We start from the raw sequence: 21607 nt of genomic DNA on the forward strand, positions 1-21607 counted from the left end.
TGTGTGTACGCTAGACCCCGGGACACCTTGTCAAATGCATTCTATTAGTGGGAAAATAAACAATGTTAAAGTTGTCCAATGTCAAAGTGTCAAACAGTTGCTGTGTACAGAGATGCAAGCCATCACTTTGCTGATGTTTGAACAGGTTGCTTACGCTCTTTCACGCAGCGTTGCAATGGCTGTTGTGTATACACAGACACACACACACACACACACACACACACAAGTATGTGGGTAACGAACACCACCAAGAGACAGCAACAACATCACAAAGACATACAGTTGTTCTCTTGTCAAATCGAATCAGATTTTTTGTTTAAAAAAGCTATAAGAAACTTGGGTCCAGTGTTCAGGATGAAGTGCGTCTATGTCAGATGGCTCTGAAAGTCAATCTGTCACAGTGGGCTTCCCGTACAGGATAAGTGAATTTTCACCACTTTTTTACTTCTGCCAGCAGCTGTCGAGCAGCTGGAACTTATACTAAAATACTTGATGGTGACAGAGAAGTATGCTTCTTACCTTCAGACGAACCCCAGAAACACAGAAGAATCTTTCCTCTTTGACCAAGAAGGTTGCCGGCCAGCAGAAGGAAATTGGAGAGACTTCCAGTGAGATGTCTCTACAGGGGCTGCTGCTTCAAATGTATAGATCCCTCTGATGTTCACTCTGAGGTTAATCTCTCCTGTCCCAGGAGTCCGTTGGAGGAGGTACTGCAGTGAGCCCGGCTGTTTGTTTAGTCAAATCACATCACCGCGGGTGTCTCTCTCTCTCTCTCTCTCTCTCTCTCCACTCTCACACTCAGAAAGAGTGTTCTAAGAAAAAAAAAGTTCCCAACAGAAACATGCACACACACGCACACACAAACTGTGCACACTCCACCCCTGACAGATCCACACTAAGCAGAGCGCCAGTGTCCACCCCTGCTGAAGCTGAGAGAGAGCAGGACGAGGGAGAGGAGGGAGGGAGCAGTGAAACAGAGCTGAAGCAGAAAGCAAGAAGTTTCTAGCAGGGCGACGAAACTTCAAAATACAAATCCAGTTCTGCTTGTTGTTCTAAGGTAGAGGCTCAGAGGTCTGAGCCGGAGCGATTTGTTTATGAATGGAGTGGAGGTGAACTGAGACTGTCTCTATTGGCAACGGCAATCTGGACCGCATCTAACCCCCTCCATAAAACAACAAACACAATAAAAAGGAGGAGAAAGAGTGAGAGAGTGAGTGAGTGGTCCAGCCAGGAGAAAAAAAAAAAGGTTTTGGCAGCGCTGATTGCACCCTGCTTTGGAAACAAACATGGAAGTCTCAGTTTCTCAGGAAAAATAACTTCCCTTACATAATCACACTCTTAAAAACAGGTATAAAAGTGGTTAAAAGTGGGGACTTTAGCTTTAGTGAACCAACTTTTTTTTTACATCGCTTTTTATATCATATTTTTTTCACGTGTTTTCTTTTTCCCCTGCATGAAATAACTCAACACCTCCCACCATCCCCACTCCCTCTTTCTCCCTTTTTTTCCCTTGGCCTTTTATCCTCTCTTTTATAAACACAAGCAAAACCATGTAAATATGTCTGCTCTCAATACTAGCTTTCTTCCTAATTCAATCCTTTCCCAGGATATGAGAGGATGATCTGAGATTCGCTACGCAACACTGAAGCTGAATAAAGACCTGTTCTATCTAACAAGCAGGTTGGGGCAGATGGGGGGAGGGGAGGGGAACAGGAGCTAAATTGGAAACTAACATGTTCTCCTTTAATTGAGAGGGCAAATCTAAAAGACCTGCTCGCACTAATTAGAGTGCCAGCAAGCCCCCTCCAGTTATTAGATAGGAGGGGAGCAACACCACACAGGGACAGTTCCTCCTTTTACATCTTTCTAATTCTACCTATGTAATTAGCACCTACTTGCAATAAACCTGCTCTAAATCCACTTATTTGAACTCTTGAATCTATTTGTAGGTGTTTCATTGCTTGTAATGTCAATAAAACTGCAGACCCAAAAGATAAAAAGGCAGTAATACAGCAATAACGTGCTCGTCAGTCACGTATGTAAACACTCATGAACACACGATTCTTTATCAGCATGAGATGTATAATTTTAGCATCTTTTTACAAAGCAGTGCTGGAGAGAGTCCACAACGGGATGTCTACTGCTCTATATATGGCAGCAGTCCTTGTTTACCCCCACAGAGTGGAGCAGCTCTTAACAAGTGGGATTCCAAAATATTCTGCCTCAACAATACTGAGTCTCTTCAGCCTGTCAGCAGCTAACAAGTAGTTTCTCTCACTGCTGATCTGAATTAGTGTTATAGCTTGAGTGCAAAGCAGTGCAAACACACTATACGCTTGTTTTCCTGCTGGGTTTCAGGAAAAGGTAAAAGTTACACCGCTGTGTTTGTCAAGCACAGGCCATTATAGAGGTACAAGAGTTGAGACAAAGACCTGTAAAGGCAGGGAGCATATATACTCTAGACCTGGAGCTGAACCTGCTGGACCTCTGATAGATGAAGACTGACGGAAATGTTTGAACTACGGCTGCCTCCATTTCAAGTTGTCCCGATAAAGGATATATGACTTTGGGGCACCTTAAAGCTTGATTTCGGCAATGTGATGGGACTAAATCTGAGAATGAACCACAGTTATAAGACATTCGAGATAGACATTCGAGATAGACGAGATAGCAAAAATCAAGAAGAAGCAATACAACATAAAACATCATCATAACAGCATCATCACATATGAGATAATAAAACACGATAACAAAAGGACCCGAAGAACACAGCCTTACAAGTCAGCTGATATTTATTTGCAGGGCTTTTATTAGCGCAGCCTTCCAGTTGCCTTTGTTGCTCCACACCACACACAACAACTCCTGTCAAGTCTCAGCAACCTACTGAAATAGGGAAGGCTAGCTGTGTTGGTCAACCTCCCCTAACGCCATTTCCTGAACCCTTTACTCCACCCCCCACCCCCACTGCAGCTGATCTGCAAACTACACCCCGCCGCAAACACACATCCATCCACTTTCTTCTCCTTATCCAGTTTGGGGTCTTAGGGGCCCCGGAGCCTATCCCAGCTAATATACACCAAAAGACACAGAAACAGACAGCTCACATTCACACCTAAAGCCGGTTTAGAATCACCAGATAACATAAGATGCATGACTTTAGATTGTGGAACTGTGTACCCACAGAGAACCCATGATGCAACGACAGGAAAACCTACAAACACCACAAAGAAAGGCCCCAGCTGGGTGCTGGATTCAAACCCAGAGTTTCCTTCCGTGAAGCAATATTGTTAACAATGGTTAATGGTTAATCAACTAGCTTATAAACTAAACAGAAAACAGAAAACCTTCTATGGTTCAGGCTTCTCCAGTGCAAAAGAGTTTCTGCTTGTCTTAGCCAAATGTTGTGATCAATTTACAGATATTTAGTTTAGGGCTACTGTTCAAATGGAACGATTTGTTTGATCTGTTACTTCAAGAACTAGCTATGGGAATGAATGACATTACTGGAGGACAAATGACAGAAACTGCATCCGCGCCCTCTCTCTACACTCACATCTTAGTGCAATTTAGTTGCATGGTGTCTAACACATTGTCAAAAAAGAGAAGACAAAGTGGGACAGACAACAAAACAACAATGCATTGCTATCTATTTTGCATTTAGGGAGTGTGGTTGGCTTAAATTTAAACTAAATATATAACTTACCACGATGCTGACTGTAAAGGGTAAAACATTCCTTATACCAGCTCTCTTTTTGGAGCGGTGATTTTTGAATAGATTAAAAAAGGAAACAGGCATCTTAAGGTTAAACAGATTTAAACTAAATCTCTATATATGGAATTATAACTATACAGTAATAGAAATGTTTGGGGTTTATCGAGGTCAAACTTTACTTTGTACATTAAGACATACCCTCATAAGTGCTTTTACCACATTTATTTATTTTCAGGCAAGCTGGCTTGCATTGTGGTCGCCATCAATGTATTTCAAGCGTTGGATGATATGTTTTCATGTTTATGTTGCAATTTCCTTAATGATCCGGCCATTTCCATTAACTTCAGCCAGCTTCCTGCTAACAGCTGATAGGCACTGTAGCTGAGAATGATTATCTTGATAGTGACATGAATCTTTTATGATCGTTTTATATAGAGGACCTCATGCACAGACTTGATAAGTGCAATATATAGCATAAGGCACAGTGTCAACAGAAGATGGAAAGAATAAAAAGCTAACAGTGAGAATGATGATGACAAATAAACTGTGTGCATCTTGTTAACGACAGGTCAGTTGTATGACTGAACTTGAAAGACTCCAAACCAGGAAAGTTATCTGCTATTATTCAGCTTTTTGCTGCCCTCATATGGACGTTTTGAGGAATGACATAGCGGGGAGCAAAGCAACTTTGCTTTTGCTTGACCTATGTCACTATTGGTCTTACATCAGAGCAGACTATAAATGATAAAGAGCACTGGAGTGGTATTTCAGGATTTTTATCATGTGTTTTTCTGGTCAATCAAGCTCACAACACAAAGAGTTACAAAGGAGAACCATGTTCGATTTTGTTTTGTGAGAAACTAAAAAAGAAAAAGACAAAATAGGAGAAAAACCTATGTAGTCTGAAGGACTACAAATGTATATTAAACAGCTTAAGAGAATAAAAAAATCTTTATATTTGCCATAATGATGATACTGAAGTGTATTATCTGGTCAGAGCCATAGCTGCCACTGAAGGGAAGCAGCCCATTTCTACAGCTATGTTTTCTACATGTTCTAATGTTCCTGTGATGTATAGAATTAAAATATGGACTTTAACTAATTTAATTACATGTACATTTTCCATGTTTTTTTTCAATATAGTATGCAAATGTAATTTGCTTGATTGGTTTACATTTAGTTCATACAATGCACGTTTTCCCTCACGATTTCTTATTTGAGTAAATAAACCTTTAATTTTATATATTTAAGTTGTATCTTACTCAAATGTTTTACTTGCATGTTTATTGGGGTTGAATAATTAAGTTCTTTTTAGTGTATGAAGATTAAGTTGACAGTGAAGAAAAACAATATTTAAGCTTTAAAATAAGAAGCTAAACTATATCAAAATAAAAATATAAATTAATAAATGAATGTGCATTTTTTTTAAATCTTCGGCATGGCTAGACGAGGTCTTTATGGGTAACCGGAAATCCTGACCTGATTATTTTTCAACATATGTAATTTTATATTTTAAAAATTTCCTTGCTTTGAAAAAAACAAAAACATATAGTGGTATGTTTTCCTGCTTGTTTGTTTGTGTATTTGTTTCCTTCCACCTCTGTCCGTATTATTATTGTTATTATTATTATTATTATTATTATTGGTGTTGGCCTGTAGTCTCTGCGTGGAATCTAAGCCTCTATATACATGCACGCGGAGGCACATGGACTTCCCACGCATTCCACACATTGTACCGCCTTATCAAAATGATTCATCAGGGCAAACCTGGTAAATCGGGGTCATTGCCCTGACGTCGCAAAGACCAGCAGGCAGGTGAGTCTCAGGTAAAGCGTGACGTCAGGATGATACTTTCGAACTCCTTGCCAGTAAATCTATAAAGGTGTGTAGTCTTACTGCACAGGTAGCCTGAACCTTAGACTGAAATGAAAACAGAGCTTGCTGAAGATAAACTCGGGGGCCTAACATGCTCTTGGAGGTTTGATTTTTCCAGGTCTTCCAGAGATTCACCCTACCTGTCGAGCGAGGATACCGGGATGTACCCGAGCTCTGCTTCTATCAGACAAACGGCTCAGGCTCTGTCACTGAACAGTCAGTACATTCCGCCTCCGTATGACTTCCCCAGCTACCACCATCACGTCACGGGAGTCGGTGATTTGTCGGCAAGTACCTGGAACCCGCTTTACGCGCCCCGGGAGGAGTATCCCTACAGCTTCCCGGGGTCAAGCCCCAACACCGCCCAGGTCAACTTCACCTACCCGGATCTGAGCAACGTTCCTTCCGCCGCTGGAGGGGGATCGCTCACCCCTTACAATTTCATCTCTGGACAGGATCCCCTCATTCCCAGGAAAAGACCACAGGAGCCCGTTAAACAAACAACTTCAGGTGGGACTTTACTTTGTCATACTTATTCTTAATCATAGGCTTATTTTGGTCTGCATAATGTATTCAGTGAATTATACAGATATAAAGAACATTTGTAACATCTTCATCTAAAGTTGCTTCGTGCATACAAATATCTGTTATCTGGAGTACTTCAAACGCACTTGTCTCTGTTTTTTTTCTTCTTCTTCTTCATTCTCGCGACTGATCACATATTAGCTGTCTTAAATGTTAACAAGTGACACAAACAGGAAATGCAGCATCTTGATAAGACATCCTATAGGGGAAGGAGATTACACAACCTCCTGGGTTATCTTTGTAGCTGTCACTGTGGTTGCATGACTAACTAAACCTAAAAAAACAACGTACAAGTATGGGTAACACATGAGAAACACATGCAAACCTGTTTTAAGTGAAAAACAAACCCAACTTCAGCAGGCACACATTCATCAAGGTGTTCGCCTCTCTTTGGACAATCATGCTGTGAGATGTCAATGCAAAGCTAACAGTGGAGGCCATGAAGTCTACACAAGTCTCACACCCCACCCTCTCTGTCCACTGGGTGGGTGTGAGATGGTGACAAACTGGATAGATAACACTGGAAGTGCAGGAAGTCTGCAGAAGTTAAACGAAGTCTCCTCTAGAGGCTAACCCTCTCTTAACCCTCTTGTGTGTACCTGTGTGTGTGGGTGTGGCTGGATCGATGGTGTCACATGAGCTAGTTTTCTGATCAATAACTGTGACTCCTAGTTTCTTGAGTGTGTATGTGAACATGCGTGTCAATGAATAGCTGCCTATGTAAAGAGCTGTGTAGACAGCACTCACGGTGATAAGGAGAAGCACTGATGCAATGCAGTGGGGAGTCTTTGCCTTCGTTATAGCGTGAGCACGATTAGTAGAATTGATGAGGTTTTAAGTGGCGCCTGAACTTGAACGTGGCACCAGACTGTTTGGTCACGACACACACATTTCATGACTCACTGACACAAAATTATTAATTCCTGAAAAAGATGTGGGCCATACACATGAATAAAAAATGACTCTATTCACTGTCTTTATTTTTGTGCTTATGTTTACTATTCTTAATATTTATTGATTTTTTACTAAAAAACAATTGTTTTGTCTGATTTAGGTGGGAAGACTCGCACTAAGGACAAGTACAGGGTAGTGTACACTGACCACCAAAGGATGGAGCTTGAGAAAGAGTTTCAGTTCAACCGCTATATCACAATGAGAAGGAAGTCAGAGCTGTCAATGGGACTCAGCCTTTCCGAGAGGCAGGTGAGAAGATTAGAGTAAATAAACGGTCAATGTAGAAATTATATAGAAAAACTGAATGTAGAAAATATATAGAAACTGTCTAGGACAGTGAGACTGTGTAACTTTTGCGTTCTGTCTTCACATTCAAAGAATTACAAACGCCTTACACTTTCAAAGTAGCCAACCACATGTTCTGTTTTTCTTTTTTTAGGTTCCTCCTTAAGAGGAACGAATGAGATAAACTAAACTCACAGCAGAAAAACCCCATGAAGCAATGAGACAGAGTGTGTTTCGTTACTGTTGAAACTCAGTTAGGAAACAGAATGTGGGATTTGTTCGTGCAAACCCCCCATGGTTTGCCCGAACAAATCTATAGGCCAAGGCCAAGAAGTATATATTTGTCACCCCCTTTTGTGAGTGACAATAATAAGGAAGGTCACTGCAAATTTAACATGTTTATGTTAGGGGTATAAAAAATATGCCCTAATTTTTTTTAACCTTGTAAAGCCAGAACCACAAAATAATAATTTTCTTTTAGTTACCGGAGTTTAACCTTTATCTCTATCATTATCTCAAAGAAATCCACGTAACTGCCAAAAATGCTGAAGTATGTTTAAAGTTTGCTGAACAATATTTAGACAAGCCTGTGAAATACTGGGGGGAATATAGTCTGGTCAGATAAGACTGAAATAAACTCTTTGGATGGCAAAATACACGCCATATGAGGAGGTCAATAGGGCAATGCATATCACCCCAAAACACCAACAGGGAAGTTAAGAGGTGGGAAGGATGAATAGAAAAATGTACCAAGACTTTTTTGATGAAAATCTTCTGCCATCTACCAGGATGATGATGATGAAACGAGGGGTGGACGTTTCAGAAAGACAATGATCCCAAACACAAAGCCAAGGAAACTCTTGACTGGTTTCAGAAACAGAAAATAAAGCTGCTAAAAATAGCCCAACCAATCACATGACCCGAATCCAGTTGAAAATCTATAGAAAGAACTAAACCCCAGAGTTCATAGAAGAGGCTCACAGAGCCTTCAGGATTTGAATTTCTGTTTGTGTGCGACTAGTTTCTCCACACAGGAGGCATCTTGAAGCTGTCATCACCAACAAAAGCTTTTGCGCGAAGTATTAAATAAATGTCAGTAAATGTGTTCAATACTTTTTCCCTGTGTCACTTCTTATTATTACACATAGTTTATGGACATCCGCAGTTTAATTTGTCTTTGCATGTGCAGACTGGTTGGGTTGTTACTGACATCTGGTCAGAATTTCATACCATGTGAAATATATTTTGCTTTGAAAACTGGTGATGTGTTCAATACTTATTATACCCCATGTGTATAAACACACATGGGGTATAACAAAAATGATCTTGGCATTTTTGTGGAATTTCATGCTCACCGCATAAATCTGCATATACTGCAGATATCTGATTGTAAACAGTGTACCACTGATGATGCACAGATCTCAAATATGGCATTAACTTTGTGTTACAGGGTTATTATCTCATTTGTGGGTTTCTTTTTTTTTCTTATGTGAAGTGAGATAACAGGGAAGGTGGAGCTTGGATTTATTTTGTTGATGTTATTGTGCATTAGAAAAAAAACCCTGCATCTGCAGGCCATCTATTACCACTGTGCTGTATTTTACTTATTCCCATGGTTAAGTGTAGGGTTTCTACTAATGCAGCACATGTGAGCACAATGTTCTCAAACAATCCCCTCTGGAGAAACGAGCTCCAGAGAAAAAAACAAATTCTGCAAACCATAATGTTAACATATGTGGCCAAACGCATAAGTAGTGTTAATGGTGAAACCCTCAATCTTACTGTCATTATGCTGTTCTTGTTGTTTCTTCTGCCTGCCCTTGCAGCTTCTTAAAACCACAGCTGAGTGCAATTGTTGTAGCTCCCAGAGTAATTCTGGGAAAGTCAGAGATTACTAAATTTCAAGTAGATGAAGCAAGGCAAGGGAACGTTACCACAGAAAGCAAAGTCGCTGCAGTTTTCAACTTCCTTTTAATGCAGCAAATAAGCGATTTATAGAAGAAATGAAAACGATAATGATGTGCTGTTTCTTTTGATGTTGTTTAGGGAACAAGCCATAATGCTCCCTAACTGAGAAACGTTCTTGATGCTGATATCTCATGCATGTGTGTCTCAGGTGAAGATCTGGTTTCAGAACAGACGTGCCAAGGAGAGGAAGATCAACAGGAAGAAGTTGCAGCATTCCCAGCAGGCCTCAACAACCACACCCACCCCACCTGTACTGTGTGCACACAGTGACACCCACAACCCCGCGAGCCCCAGCAGGAACATTTTGTCAGACGCGGTATCGGAGGAGTACTAGGTGAAGTCTATGTGAAAGACTGGCACTGTATCTGTGTGTGTAAAAAATGTTTTTAATAGTTGCACAAGTTCACCACAGAACGAATGAAAAAGATTCACATGAAGATCACCTCTATTTTACAATGTCACCACCACACGTTTGTCACATGGATCGAGTCGAGTGGGCATTTATTCCACTTGCTTGTGTTAATCATTATCAACGTCAAGATAGCGTTTTAACAGTGCGTGCCCAAGAAAGAGGATTAGTGTCTTTCTTGTTGTCTTTTCCTTGTATATGTATCCATTAACAGGAATATAATGCAAATGCAGATATAAAAAAGAAAAAAAACTGACAGCCCTTCTTCTTGTTTCCAAGGCAGTACCGTGACACTAACACGCCTTTTTTATGACAACTTGAAGTTACAGGAAATCAGATGGGGAAAGCAGATATCAAATTCGAAAGGTGGTTAAATTGTTCTTTTTGTTTTTCTGAAAACATGCATTTACTCTACACTTTAGCTGCAGCAAAGCAAGGGCAGCATTATTAAAAGTGTCACTGGTTTTAGACATTCAGACGGGAGAGTTTAGCCACATCCTGAAAAACTGCTGAAGATTGCTCAACTGCATGACTCGTGATTTACAGTCGCTGTGGCACAGACATTCAGCTCTGGCATGGAACTGGATATATTCGTTTTATTTTAAAAAATGTCTACACTTCTCTATTTTTTTTAGAACCCAATGTCTGTATATATGAAATGTTAAAGGATGTGCTGTACAAACAAGAAATGCTGACACATTTTGATACTTCTTCACTGTAATGTTAAAGAAAAGGAAGGAGAAACAAAAGATGTGGAAATTTAGTAGGTATGAGTCATCTAACGATTAAAGGTTTTTCCATTTCTAAATAAATGACTGACTTATCAACAGTGCAGTGTGTGCAGTTGTGTAATCACAAATGTTTAGAGTGTAAGAAAGTCACTGTTTTCTAATTTAGCTCTTCCGAATTTCAGTGTGTTTGTGCATGCTTTTGTGTGTTTCAAGTGGAGTTTATGTTGGCTTTGCAGCTTAAACCCTCTCCTCAGCACTGAGGTTTTATTGATTTAGAGTTGTATTTTCTGTTAATTTGCTCTAGCCACATTCATGTGGGTCAATTTGCTTTTCATACAACACAGTTTCTACAGGAAAAGGCTTCTTGATGAAGAAATATAACATTAGTATGAAGTTCTATCTATAAATGCGCAAAACTAATACATTGGCTTCCCGTCATCACTTTTAAGACTCTAAATGAGCCTACAACGCTTTATTTGTTGGATCTTTTTATATGTTCACACTCCTGTCAGAGGTCTTCCAATCAGATGTGACTTCCATAAACTAGACTTAAAAATAAAGGTGACTTACGATTTTACACTAGAACTGCAGAATCTGTTTCTAGATTTGAGTCTTTGCTCCAGCCTCATTTCTACTCTCTGGCCTTTAATTCGATCTAAACCTTGACATTTCCTTTTTGTTATGTTTTATTATTGGCTGCCTGTGAAGCACTTTGGTCAACCCCGGTTGTTTTAAAGGTGCTATATAAATAAACATGACCTTGACCTTGACATGAAATTCATCACAATAAAGCCTAAGATGACCTCAATTGTATATCCTTAAATTACAAAAAAAATAACAATAAATAAACACATTTACATTCCTTAACAATCTTTTTTCTTCTTTTTTTATTGTGTGAAAAAAGGAAAACAATTTTCAATTTGTACAAGGTGTATTAAAGGTTACAGAAAGAGAGGAAAGACACAGGACTATTTTGGTTTTCGGTTTTGTAATTTGCATTATTTATTAGGCAGTTACCACTTTAAGGCATAAGTGTGTGTGTTTGTTTTGTGCTGTTTGTGCATGCATGCGTGAATGCGGTTTGTATGTATGGCTGAGTGTCTGTGTGCATGTGTCTATAACTGTCTGTGGAAAAACAAAGTCTTACATACACACTTTGTATGTAAGACACAAGTACCAATTTTAAACTACAAAATCTGTACTGTACAATACTAAAGAAAAAAACATGTAAAAATGTTTTCATTCTCTTGCATTAAAAATATAAATGATATTCTGTTTGAAAAGTATTTATAGTTCAAGGCTTTTATCAGTTTAAAAACTGAAGTGCTAAAGACCAGAGAACTGGCGCCAGTCTGGTTTTATAGTTTAACAGCTTTGGCATTGCGAGGCAGCATCACATGATCATGTCACGACAATTATAAAATCCCCTGGTGTGTATGTGCTTCAGCTTCTCAATAGTGAATGTGCAACAGTTCACTCGTTTGCATTTCCTATGTCACACACGCATTAAAAGGTAAAAACAACGTTGCTCATACTGGCGCGCTCTGATGTACAAAGCAGCATTTGCTGACTGATCACATGATCAAAAAATAAACTCTGAGGAAACTACAACTGTAATGGACCATAAACACCAATTTTATGGCAGTATGAATCAGCATAAAGTCAGTGCATGGTTATCAACCTTTAACCCCATATCTAACCAAATGTATTTCATCTGTTTTGTGCCAACAGTTGCAACTTCTGCATTTGTCAGGTGACAAAAATATTACCAGTATTTTGGAGCAAACACTCAACCATGAAAGGTATTTTCTTCTTTTTATATAACAGTCTAAATGCAGAAAAGAGGAACTGAAATGGGCAAACATTACAGTAAACCGAACGGGACCAAACTCATTCGGCGCCAGTTCAATTTAAATATGGTTTATACAAATGTGTTATCGGCCTTCCTGTGCTTCAAAGAGACGCGATAGTCGGCCTGACCGTGTTCACACCCACACCAAGGATGCCGGTACTGTGAATGACCCTATTTAGAATTACTCTGCATCTGTAAGAAAAGGTTCACCGTGCAGTGCTCTGCACGTGCATCTGTCTGAGACTCAAACAGCAATGAAACGTTTGAATCTTGAATCTCTGTAATCTCTGATTAATGACTTGGTCTAAACATGTGCATTATCCTGTTTTCAACTGTGATTCTCCTTTTAACAGCTATTCATTTAAACATAATTACTTAGTTTTAGTTTTAACACAGGCCAAAATAATTTTCCATCCATGACCCTCACTCCACCTCCTGATTAACACTAAAACATGTGCTTCAGCTGATTTTTGTTCAGCTGACCTTTTATTAATTTAAAATCATTTGAATGGATAACGGCAGTTCTTCAAACCTCTAAGTTAGAACCTTATATTTGATTAAAAACCATGCACTGTTTGAAGAGACTGATGATATAATCTCTGTTTTTTTGACAGGTACAACTTAAACTCGAACTGCAAATACGTAGGAAGTGTAATTGAACTAAATATAGAAAACATAAGTTGATGCTGTTACATGATAAACAGGTGACCACAGCTCAGAATCTCACATGCAGTAAAACAGCTTTCTTCCTCAAACTACAGCTAGTTCACTGAACTCCTTTTAGTGTAGTCACAAATCATCAACACAAACATTTAAAGTACTCTTTAAAAATGAAAAGTAGAGGAGTATTTACATTTTAAAATTGAATTTCTGAATCAATTTTACATTTGAAGGCAATTAGGAGACAGTATTTATAAGATTGCTGGTCTTGATACACTGAAACAAAACATATTCTTTTTTTTTTTTACAACCAGTGTCATGATTAAACCTACACAGCCCACTCCACTGTATTATTGCACTAAGTGGTTATTGAACTTTGATCTTATCCAAACGGTTTGAGCAGAAAACAAAAGAAGAAAGAATGAAAACCAACGTCTGAGAAAAAAGCAGAAGTATTTGCATCATGGAAACAAATCCCCTCTCTCGTCTGCTTACTGTGAACTTCCTGAAACACTTCGCTGTAAATTTATCTTTGGACTGAAGAGCCAAAGGAAGACAACCTCCACCTACAAACTACACTGAACTGTTAGTAATTAGGTTTGTGTAAACCACAAGTCATTAACCACATGTGTTTAATAATCACACTTTAATTAAATGGAATTTTTTTTGTGGCATTAGATTGAAATTGGCCGTTTTAGGATAAATGAGTGCATCATGTATTGTTAAAACTATAGTAATAATGCAGTTTATCAGTGTTTAGACAATAAATAAGATAAAACATATCCATAAATTATAACTACGATTAAAACTATTACAACATCCTATAAATATAAAAGCTAATAGAAAAATATGAATAATTATGTTTAGAAATGTTAAATAGCTACAAAACTACCGCAGCTTGTGTAGCGTCATATGAAATGATAACCCAGATGTCACCTAAGTCTGAGTGTGCTGATGCTCTTTTATATAACAGAATCACAGTGAAAGCAAAGAAAATCAATACGTATGAAATCTGAAGGTTTTTTTATTTTTCTGATGGGAAATTGAATTAAATAAAAGACCTTTTGGCATCTTGACATCATCTCCTCTCTCCATGGACCTTCAGTCTGTGTGAACACACCAATAACCCAAATCACCGGAATCTTTGGACCTTTGCATACATACAATCATCTCCTGTTGGTTCAGTGTGCTGAGATCGCCTCGAAAACTTGACTTGGCCATACTCCACGTCCACCTCCGCCTCTGTTGTTTGCACCGCTGGCTTCCCCTGTTGCTTCATGATCCTGACATCAGCATAGGTTACATCTTGGTCACATTCATCCTCTGCAGAGTAGCAAGAAGATTGTTACAAGCAGAGTATTACAGATGGTTACCTTTTAAAGGTTTTAATTTTTGTGAAGTCTTTTTGCTTTCTTTATAAGAGTTTCAAAAAATATTTTCACAGTGATATCTGCTGCAGAAAGACCTGGTTAGCTTCAGCTCATAGACTGGAGAAAATGAGTCAGATACAAAAATGGGTTTTAAAATGAGTTCTTTGGCAATGCTTTAAGACAGACTTTGTTACCTTTGTACACAGCGGTCTTCTCGGCTTTTGTGTTGAAACTTATTAGTTAACAATACCCACAGATTTTATATGTGACAGAAGAATTTTTGTACCTTTTGGTTTTGTAGGTTTGTTGTTTTGTTTTTTCCTCTGAGCACAGATGACTGCCACACCCACAAGTAAGAAAAATACCAGTGCTGAGAGAACACCACCGATCAGTGGCAGATTGGCTGTTTCAAAAGTAAAATACATAAAAACAGATGTTTCAGTTATCAAAGGTATGTTTTTTGTAAAGGAACATAAAGAAAGAGAAAGTGACATCAGTGGATCTAGTTAGTTTTCACTTACTAATGTACCATTGGTCATCACTGTTGGAAGTCACAGTTTCATTGTTGAATTGTGTAATTGACACTGTGCCAGTCTCCTTACCCACAGAAGTTGGTGTGACTGGGGTAGGTTCTGTTGTTGGTTCAATACACAGGCCGTTACTGTCCACATGCACCCACCCTAATATCTGTGTCCCATTGATTGACGTGCAGTTAATGAAGCCTGGCAGAAAAAAAAACAAATAATTCGAGAAAGATGTTCGAAGTGAAATAGTTGTTATTATTGACTTTCATTCATAATGTTGTTACTCACGACAGGTCTTCTGTTCTTTGGAGACATTACTGACACTGTTCCTGACTGAGCAGACCAGACGTCCTGAGATGTACTGTTTCAGAGTGATGTTGTTAGTCTCATTATTTTCAGAAAAGAGCTCAGCATCTGTCAGTGTGCGTCCATCCAGAGTCCAGCTGTACTGAGGACTGTCCCCTCCCTTAGAGGAGCAGGACACCCTCATCTCTCTCTGGGACAGACACTCAGAGACCAGCAGGACAGAGGACACAGGAGCTGAGAGAAACACACACAGATGACTTAGATTTCAAATTTAAATCTTTGTCATTGTTGATACTGTCTAATGAAGAACAGGGAAAGCATAAAATACATGTAGCTTGTGTATTTTGTGCTATGTCACTAAGGTTATCAAAACAATATAAAATTTATATCTATAATTTGTTCCGAACAGAGAAAAAAAAAATACCTTGAATAAACAACTGTAAAGTCCGCTCGCGTGATGATTTTCCATCTGAATCAAAGGTTTTAAGGCTATAATCACCACTGTCTGTCCTATTCAGGTTATTGATCCTAAAAGTTCTATTACTGGGGAAAAAGCTAGATCTATGTGCCATGGTATTAGAAGTAACCTTATTATTTAACACATCTAGTATTTTTAATGAATTCTTGAACAGGCTGTATCTAGATATTTCTGAGGTGCTGTCCATGAGCTGGATGTCCACAGTTCCTCCCAAAGCTCCATAACACTGAGCTCCATCCTGTCTGCCATCACAGTGAGTTTCCACACCTGCATGGAAAATGTATAAGTAAACAAAAGCAAAAACTAAAAAAACAGTAATGATTCAGCTAACAGCTCCATCTGACATTTAAGTTTAAATGTTTTAGAAGAACATTGAACAAATCATCTTAAATCAGTTATATCAGTAGAAGTACAGATGTATGTCTGAGTTTTGAATTTTGCAAGTCGCCCAGTGTTTTTCTAAAAAAAATCCTTTAGTGAATTTTTCAATTTTAGCATTTTAAAAATATATTTAACTCACCCTATAATTATGATATTGTGTTGTTTATGAAAATGATTGATGTTAAAGCTAGAATGTTTTCATTTTTTAGTTTTTGTTAGCATACTGTCTGTATAATACATTTTACTGCAGTAAAATAACCCTAAAAATTTGTTAGAGTGCACATTCATGTTAAAATGTTGAAATGATATTAGAATGTAGCATTATTGTAAAGTTAAAGACTTCAGAAAATAGCACTGTTATTATGTTCGACATGTCAAGAAATGAATTTATTTAATAATTTCTTTTTTAAAATGTCTGTCATTGACAGTCTTGGATCCTGTAATTGCAAAACATGCTATTTATGCACAGAAACGAAGTATGATGAATTACAACATGAAAAGCTCACCATGAGAGTATCCGAGCCACATCAGTAGCAGTCCAACTACAGCTTCCATGTCAGCTGCTGAGCTTCTGTTGATCGTCAGCAGCTTTCAAACCCTTTTCCTCAAAAACAAATATGTGTGTGCCGCTCTGAACAGACTGCGGTGTGTCCTGTTAGTGATCAGCCTCACAGGAGAATGTGTGAAAATCTTTACGTGAGGTCGTATTGAAGTTACCTTTTCATGCACTGAGAGGATGAAAGGAAGTGGTATCAGTTTTTCTTCCCCTTTTAGCCCTGACGAAAAAGAGAATTCATGTGTGATAGACTGAGAGGAAGAGAAGGAAATGTTTATCATTTATACTAAAAGACGTTTTGACTAAGACATATTATAGATTAACATGGAAACAATCAATCACAGAAACATGTTTAGGTGGCCGAATAATAATACATCATGGCTTATAACAATGATAATAATAATCCAGCGTTCTAAACCACTTAAGCTTTCCTTACCAAACTGGTAGAAGTTACAACAACATTATGAGTAATGATTCTTTACACACACTGCATACTAGAACACTTCAGTATTTTAAAACTCATTAGATAAAACTTAGATAATTGGAAAAAAAGGGTGTGTGGGGTGGACAGCACTGAAAATGTAAATCTTAAGAATGTATGCATATCTTTTAATAAAGAAATAAAGTTTTATATAATATACCAGATTACAGTTAAACAGAGGTAGAGGTTTTATTATTTGATTTTAAAATCTGAACAACAAAGTAATAGAACAACAACGATCACAGGGTTGTTTTTTGTTTGTTTGTTTGTTTTTTACACAATGTCTCCCTCTAGTGGTAATGAATTATACAGCCTTGGAATTTACTGGATGCACAAGTTGCTTATTTGACTTCTTTGTTTCTGGCAGCTTCACAGATACTTTTTAGATTTAATATTGTCAGTTGTAAATCTCATCACATTATCACCCCCCCCCCAAAAAAACCCCCCAAAAAAACCCCAAACTTTTTAAAAAAGTGTTTTGAGGGAAGAGCTTGCTGTGTCTGTGTGGGCAGTCAGAAATAACAGGATGACAACCTGACTGAGTCAGATACTCGAGGTTAGAGCAGGTCAGTAGTAACATGCAGGCTCCTGGTTTGTGTTCCTTTTCATATAAGAATAATTAACATCCCGACTAAAGTGATTTTAAGAAAACTAGTTTTTTCCAGTCTACAGGTGTTTTTCATTGGATGAAGATCAGCAGTCAGTACAGAAAATCAGCATCTTTACATTTACCTTCTGTAAGAGGAGCACAGTTACACAAACCCTCACAGCAATGATCAGGCTTTTTGCTTATTACAATTATTGATAACAATTAACATGGTTAAAGTTGTAATAAAAGCTTGATGAAAATAACAATTGAACAAAGTTAATATTCACTGAAACAAATGTGACGTCATGGTTCACCTTCTGGTTTACTTATAAATATAACCTTTCATTGTTTCATAGTTTTAACATGAAAATACCAACACAAAACCATAACTTACATTTAAGGAAGGGTTAGCAGTAGAAGGCTCTCTTTCAGTGTCCTGCTGCCACTCAGAAAGTATGCAAATACAAGTTAAACATTTAAGAAATCTATCATTAAAACTGGTAGCTTAGCCAAATGTCCGAATGTGTGTTTGTGTGCGTGTGACATAAAGAGAGAAAGAGAGAGGGGGGGGGGGGAGAGGAATCCTATGAGCACAGCTCACTAACATAGCCAAATATTTAAATTATTTTACTGGGTCCAGTTAGCAAAGCATAAAACTTCATCAAAATCCTTTTTGCACCAAATGTATCTATGTAATTGTAAATTACGGACAATGTTAAACCGATTGGTGGCAGCTCATTATCACATTACCACTGATATCCAAAGAGTTCAGTGTCTGAAAATATATTCATTAACAGTAGCTCTGTGTGTCTCTTATGTGTCATGGTAGATGTAACCAGGTTTTTAATTGCATGTTGGAGAATGATCACTCGGATGAGGCCTTGATGTCTCTAATAACAGGAGAATGGAAATCCTTAATCTGCAAGTCTGCTGTTGTGCTCTTTTTATAAGCTGGTAGTTATTAAACAAGAGCACCACCAATAACAACAACAACAATAACAACAACAACAACTGCAGGTTTCCCCAATCTCATAAACAGTACATTTGCATAATGACTGAAACTAGCACCACTGAAGGAACAATGGGCTGGGAGGTCACCTTCATCATAATTATGCAAATTCTCATGACCACTGATCAATGGCCATGAGTACCATTCACAGAGAGTTGAGGAATGGCTGCAATCACAGCATTGTAAAATGGCGAAAGATGTGTACATCCTCATAATTGTGTGTAAATAGACTGCGGAGTCCTGGCCTGACGAGGTAGCTCTTCTGTGTTGTGCCATCCGCTTCGCCAGAGGTTGTTTGGTTTCCCCAATGTATAAATCCTGGCAATCCTCCTGGCACTTAACAGCGTACACTACGGTCGTGTCCAAATTCATGGGCTGCATCCTCCTGAGGACCCGGCCTTCGCAGTCTACGTCAATCTCAGCCAAACCAATTTACTCACGAACAAATAAAACACTGAAAAAAGCCAAACAATAACATTTTTAGGTTGTCTAAGTGACTTATATATTATGTTTAACCTGAGTAGCAAAAGACCGCGGTGATCTGAAAATGATGTGCCGGGAGTTGTGCCGTTCTCGGCGGCTCTAGTCACCCTCAAGCTCCCGGCTAGCTATTGAGCTGGTGGGTAACAGATGTCTCTGAAAACGTCAGAGCACTTTTGCAAATATGCGATATCTTGATAAACCGAGAAGATATTTGAAGTTTACACAGCTACATTCTCGCCTGAAAATATGTTAAAAGCTTATTTTGCGATCCAGAAAGAGTAATAAGAGTAATATTAAAAACTTAGTAGCCGCCACCATTGTTTAAAACTGGAATTGGCTAGGCGACGCTATGAATTCTGGGATATGGTGGGCCACGAAGGATACACCCGAACCATCCTTCAAATTTGGGGTAAAGGAGGACACATTTGTCGGCTGCATTTGGAGAAGTCTACAAATTTGGACAGCCTTCATCGCGTCGCTGTGACGTAATCGGCCTACAAATGCGGCCTCAAGTAGCTCTGTTTGTGTCGGGGTTCTAATTCTTGGGGTTGACCAAGTTTTGGTGCAGCGTGCTTTGGGGTTTAAAAGCCACAGAGATCTGGTGTTTAGAAAAAAGTGCTTCTCAGCTGTTCCGATACTCCTGACACATAAGGGATCACTTAGCGGTTGTCTTTCTCTCCTGGATCAGCTGGAGCTTTCTTTTGGTGCCTTAACCACATTTACTCAGGGCCTCCTTGATGTGATGTTCTTCTGCTTTCCTGGCCACTGTGTCAGTGTGGATGGTGTTCACTCTATGTCTTAGTGTCCTGATGACACCCAGTTTATGCTCCAGTGGACGATGAGAGTCAAACCTTAAATACTGATCCGTATGCGTAGGTTTACGGTACACATCTGCTTTTACATGTCCCCCATTACTGATGGAAATCTCACAGTCTAAGAGGGCTAACCTGCAACTTTTCATATCATCCCTGATGAATTTGATGTGTTGGTCCACCGAGTTAATGTGATCCATGAATTGTGGTACGTCCTGAGATTTGATTTTCACCCAGGTGTCATCCACATACCTGAACCAATGACTTGGTGGTGTTCCAGGGTAGGATAGCAAAGCCCTCTTTTCCACTTCTTCCATGTACAAATTGGCCACGATGGGTGAAACTGGGGAGCCCATGGCACACCCATGTTTCTGCCTGTAGAACTGACCCTTGTATGTGAAGTAGGTGGAATGAAGACACGGTTCCAAAAAGCAAACACACTTGGTCGATGCTGAGAGTGGTCCTGTTGCTGAGGTTGGGGTCATCCTGTAATCTCTTATGAACTACTTTCAACTCTTCCGTGACTGGGATGCAAGTGAAGAGAGATGTAACATCGTACAAGACCATAGTTTCATCTGTCTCCATAATGACATCTCTCACCTTTTCAACAAAATCCAACATGTTCTGGACGTGGTGTTCAGAGCTGCCTACCAGTGGGTTGAGGATCGAGGCCAGAAACTTGGAGATGTTATAGGTGACCAAGTTGATCATGCAGACAATCGGTCTTAAAGGTGCAACCCGTTTGTGTATCTTCGGTAAACCATACAGACTTGGTGTAGATTCGCCTGAGTATAGCCTGTGGTATGAGGTCTGGTCATTTTCTTCTTCTAACTGCTTCAGACAGTCTATCACCCTCTTCCTGTAACAACTTCCTGGGTCTCGTTTCAGGGGCTCATAAGTATTTTCGTCACTGAGCGTGACAGCAAAATTCAACCCTTTAGCAAGGATGTTTTTCTCTGTTTGGGTGAACTGTCTGTCAGACAAATTCTTCACCCACTTGTCCACATCCTCGGTGTCGCATCCTTCTCTCTTCTGGTCGCTGAAGACACTCTCCATATTTTGCTGTGGTTTCCGATGTACAACAAGTAAGTCAAACTTCCTTTGTTGCCTGGTCTTAGACGTCTTATGCTGTGCTAGATGAGCCTTCTAAGTGAAGTCAAACACCCTTTTAAGAGTATTCTCATCTGGAAGCATGGTAAGTCTCTGTTGAATCCGCTCCTCTTGAGATTTTAGGATGTCGATGGTAAAATGCCTCACCCTGCATCTGAGGCTGAGGTGGTTCCTGTAATCTGCCATCTTATGTGCTGTTTACTCATACTGACGTACAAGCTTTAGGCAGTCCTTGCCAAAGTGGGTTAAAACTTCTTGATGCATGTTCAATCATCCAGGTAAGCAAATCTCCAAAAGTTGATTCTGTTCATCTGGACATAGCGTTTTCAGTGGGAGAAACATTTCGTCACTCATCCAAGTGACTTCTTTAGTCTCAGCTGACTGCAGGTTTCCCCAATTTTATAAACAGTGTATTTGCATAATGACTGAAACTCGCACCACTGAAGGAACAATGGGCTGTGAGGTCTTAGATAAATA

The 21607-nt window shown here is 39.1% G+C and overlaps 2 protein-coding genes and 1 pseudogene across 2 annotated transcripts in view; all 3 read right to left on the reverse strand.

Annotated features, from left to right (window-relative positions):
* The window catches only part of pdgfrb (platelet-derived growth factor receptor, beta polypeptide), a 28042-nt gene extending 27256 nt beyond the window's left edge, over positions 1-786 (reverse strand). Inside the window, exon 1 of the mRNA XM_005719868.2 lies at positions 520-786. The gene's annotated coding sequence lies outside the window, so the exon portion shown is untranslated. The remainder of the gene's footprint in view (positions 1-519) is intronic.
* Positions 787-13662: 12876 nt separating this feature from the next.
* On the reverse strand, positions 13663-15720 carry LOC102194865 (uncharacterized). The gene is made up of 5 exons (XM_005719870.1): positions 15656-15720; positions 15214-15465; positions 15004-15123; positions 14688-14804; positions 13663-14354 (listed from the first exon to the last, which is right to left on the reverse strand). Exons 2-5 carry the CDS (start codon positions 15413-15415, stop codon positions 14164-14166), a joined length of 630 nt encoding a protein of 209 aa, XP_005719927.1. The 5' UTR covers positions 15416-15465; positions 15656-15720; the 3' UTR covers positions 13663-14163.
* Positions 15721-18950: 3230 nt separating this feature from the next.
* LOC102195630 (uncharacterized) lies at positions 18951-21076 on the reverse strand (annotated as a pseudogene).
* Positions 21077-21607: the final 531 nt, after the last annotated feature.

The sequence above is a fragment of the Pundamilia nyererei genome, unplaced genomic scaffold (genome assembly GCF_000239375.1).
Source record: "Pundamilia nyererei isolate P.nyererei 1_Seehausen unplaced genomic scaffold, PunNye1.0 scaffold00001, whole genome shotgun sequence".
NCBI classification, from domain to species: Eukaryota; Metazoa; Chordata; class Actinopteri; order Cichliformes; family Cichlidae; genus Pundamilia; species Pundamilia nyererei.

Bases quoted from the DNA above. Each gene is read 5' to 3' on its own strand.
- LOC102194865 (XM_005719870.1), bottom strand. From the start codon at position 15,415: ATGAGGGTGTCCTGCTCCTCTAAGGGAGGGGACAGTCCTCAGTACAGC. The intron at 14,805-15,003 runs GTAAGGAGACTG...CTTTTGAAACAG, and splicing joins AGTCACACCAACTTCTGTGG to CCAATCTGCCACTGATCGGT. The intron at 14,355-14,687 runs GTACAAAAATTC...GCTACTCTGCAG, and splicing joins CAAACCTACAAAACCAAAAG to AGGATGAATGTGACCAAGAT.